The sequence below is a fragment of the Curcuma longa genome, unplaced genomic scaffold, assembly GCF_044706935.1.
Source record: "Curcuma longa cultivar G26 ecotype Majalengka, Jawa Barat unplaced genomic scaffold, ITB_CL_G26_1.1 contig_24036, whole genome shotgun sequence".
Lineage (NCBI taxonomy): Eukaryota > Viridiplantae > Streptophyta > Magnoliopsida > Zingiberales > Zingiberaceae > Curcuma > Curcuma longa.
In genome coordinates, this window is record NW_027432323.1 from 5,912 (window position 1) to 8,671 (window position 2,760).

General features: G+C 34.4%; 1 protein-coding gene across 1 annotated transcript; it reads right to left on the bottom strand.

Moving 5' to 3' along the window:
* Positions 1 to 1,931: 1,931 nt before the first annotated feature.
* LOC141818272 (uncharacterized) lies at positions 1,932 to 2,523 on the bottom strand. The gene has a single exon (XM_074705794.1). The coding sequence runs from the start codon at positions 2,521 to 2,523 to the stop codon at positions 1,969 to 1,971; it is 555 nt and encodes a 184-aa protein (XP_074561895.1). The 3' UTR covers positions 1,932 to 1,968.
* Between the last annotated feature and the right edge of the window lie 237 nt (positions 2,524 to 2,760).

The following is a 2,760-nucleotide window of genomic DNA, read 5'->3' on the forward strand; positions in this document are numbered from 1 at the left end:
TATGCTTACACACTCTCTTTTTCAGCTCTATCAAACTCTCGCTTACTTCTTTTTCCTACTCTACTTTTCATACCTCATTCAATTCTAATTTGAGCGTCGAAGTAGTTTGTCGAAAACTCTCTCAAGCGTCATTCTAATCCTTTATTGAAGTGTATTTTAGGTTCTCATCGATGATCTTCCAAGAATGCGCACATTGGATCATTCATTGAATGGTGGTGTGACCGTCCATAGTATTCGACCTGAACATAATTAAAATAGCACTCTAACAAATATTTCATTCTAAAAATAATTTTAATTTACCAATATTATAGCAAATTATGATGTAATCATATATAGCTATGCATTAAAGTAGTTACTATAATATAAAATAAAATAATTTTAATTTTCTTAAAATTATTAATATATGAAATATTATTTTATTAAAATATTTTTTACAAACTTAATCAATATTATTAAAACTTGATTAAATCACTACAACTTAATTAAAATTTAGTCATAACTACTCTAATAATTTTAAATTTATTTCGATCAAATTAAAATACTTTTAATCAAGTTTAACTAATTTTAATTAAATTGATTATTTTTAAAAATATACTAGTACTTTATGCGTAATAATTTTTATTAAATTAAGTCGGTTTATTTTAACATATTATTTAATAGTTATCAGATAATTATTATAACAGCGCTTGAATAAATATAGCTTTCAAATAAAAAATATGTTAGAGAGTTATTTTAATTTTTAAAAAAAGGATGTTTTTTTTTATTTTTTTCATAGAAATTTTGATATGGAAATATATAATAAAGAATAAAAAAAGAAGGATTTGCCGTGCGATTGGGTTCAGTATTTATCACATTACTTTTTCATAATTATTAGTAATAATTTTTAGTACTTTTCCCTCATTAAAAAAAAAGTAAATGCAACTTGTTAAACCCTAAACTCCTAATTAATCCTGAATCTTCCACTGGTTATTTAAGATCTCAATCCCAGAAATGTTAAAATCGTTTTGAGTACGTAAATTATTTTGTTTGCCATCGAAAAGAGCTCTCATTATGGTAAAGCTACAAATACAATGATGCGAGAATTGATCGTATATTGCTTTTATAATTACGAGTCGAATCGATTTGATTCTGTTTTAAAAAATAATTATCTATTGTTGATTACTGCAACTATAATTTTCATAGGATAAGATCGATTCTGATTTATGTTGATGGTCGATAATAAATTTTCATACAAATAAATCAAGCATCTACTGAATAACTGAATACCTAGATTTTTTTTTAAAATTATTTATTTGACATAATTTAACGCACGCCATAGCGTGCAAAAGCTTGCGCATGGCCGACCAAACCACTTTTTGTTTCAGCAACTTGATGAACTCTCATCGAAATTAGTTGTAAATTATTTTTATAATTAAATATAATAATATTTATTGCATGATAATCGATAAAAAAAACGAAGAACAATGGAATTCTCGTAACAAAAAAAAAATAGCATCCAATCAAGTTCCTTGGCTAAGTCAAGATTCAAATGGAACATAGGATTAGTGTAAATGTCTCTTTCACATACGATTTTCTTTATTTATGTGTGAATTTGAAAATGAATTTTGTATAAATCTTATAAATTAAATTATATTGTAGGTATCTATTAAAATTATATAATATAATCTATTAAAATTATAAGGGCTATAAAATTGTATTTTAAGTGCTATAAAAATTATAATTTAGATGCTATTAAATCTTATAAGCAGATATAGAGCATTCTAACAGTAAAATAAAAGCCTTAAAAATTAGCCATAGCAATAAAAGAATGTAGAGTTTTAAAAAATCATTTTATATGAGATGACAATAATAATAATAATAATAATATACCCATGTCGAAAACTCCTTAATCATAGCAAAATCGAATTAATGTTATAATCGATTTGCAAGCCCTCAAGTACTTTAAACACGTGCTAAATTGGTCGTCGCTCATTTCAAGGCGGAGCCCAAGTCAAGGCTATTGCTGACCAACATCCCGAGCTGCTCCGCCGTCTTCGCCACCGGCGACTTCAACCCCCGCTCGTCGAACGCGTCGCTGCAAGTTTCCACGAACGCAGAGGCGGCGGAGAGGTTGTTCATCAGGTCTGCGTGCGACGCCGCCCCCTTCAAGTTCTTGCCCGCCCCCCGCAGGCTGTCGACGGCCGACTCGAAGTTGGCCCGGCACACGCTCAGCGACTCGCTCACTGTCTTGGGCGTCCCCGGCGCCGCCATCAGCTTCGCCACCTCGGCCTGCGCCTCCTTGGCCTTATCCACCGCCGCGGAGACGACGGTGCCGGTGAGGTCCTGGAGGGAGGCCGAGTTCGCCGGGACGGCGAGGGACTGACAGAGGAGGGGGTAGGACGTGGTTTTGCAGGCGGCGGCCACGTCGAGGAGGGCGCGGCGGGGCTGCATGCGCTTGATGACGCGGGCGTCGACGGCGGTGGAAGCGAGGAGGAGGAGGAGGAGGAGGGGGAGGAGGGCGGGGAGGGCCAAGAGCTTCGACATGGCGGCGAGTGGCTCTCTCGATCGGAGGTTGAGGAGAGCCGGAGTGGATGGTGAGAGAGGGATGAACACATTAATTTATAGAGATTAAAGCGGTTGGTGGTCCTGTTTTATCTCTAATTGATGGTTATGTGTTTGTTAATAACCATTAATTAATTAATTAGTTGAGGACGACCCAAACATAGCCAAATCAATCAAAGACATATTTCGTTTTATTTTATTTTTATAAGGTAAATATTA

Coding starts and splice junctions, on each gene's coding strand:
- LOC141818272 (XM_074705794.1), bottom strand. CDS start 2,523: ATGTCGAAGCTCTTGGCCCTCCCCGCCCTCCTCCCCCTCCTCCTCCTC.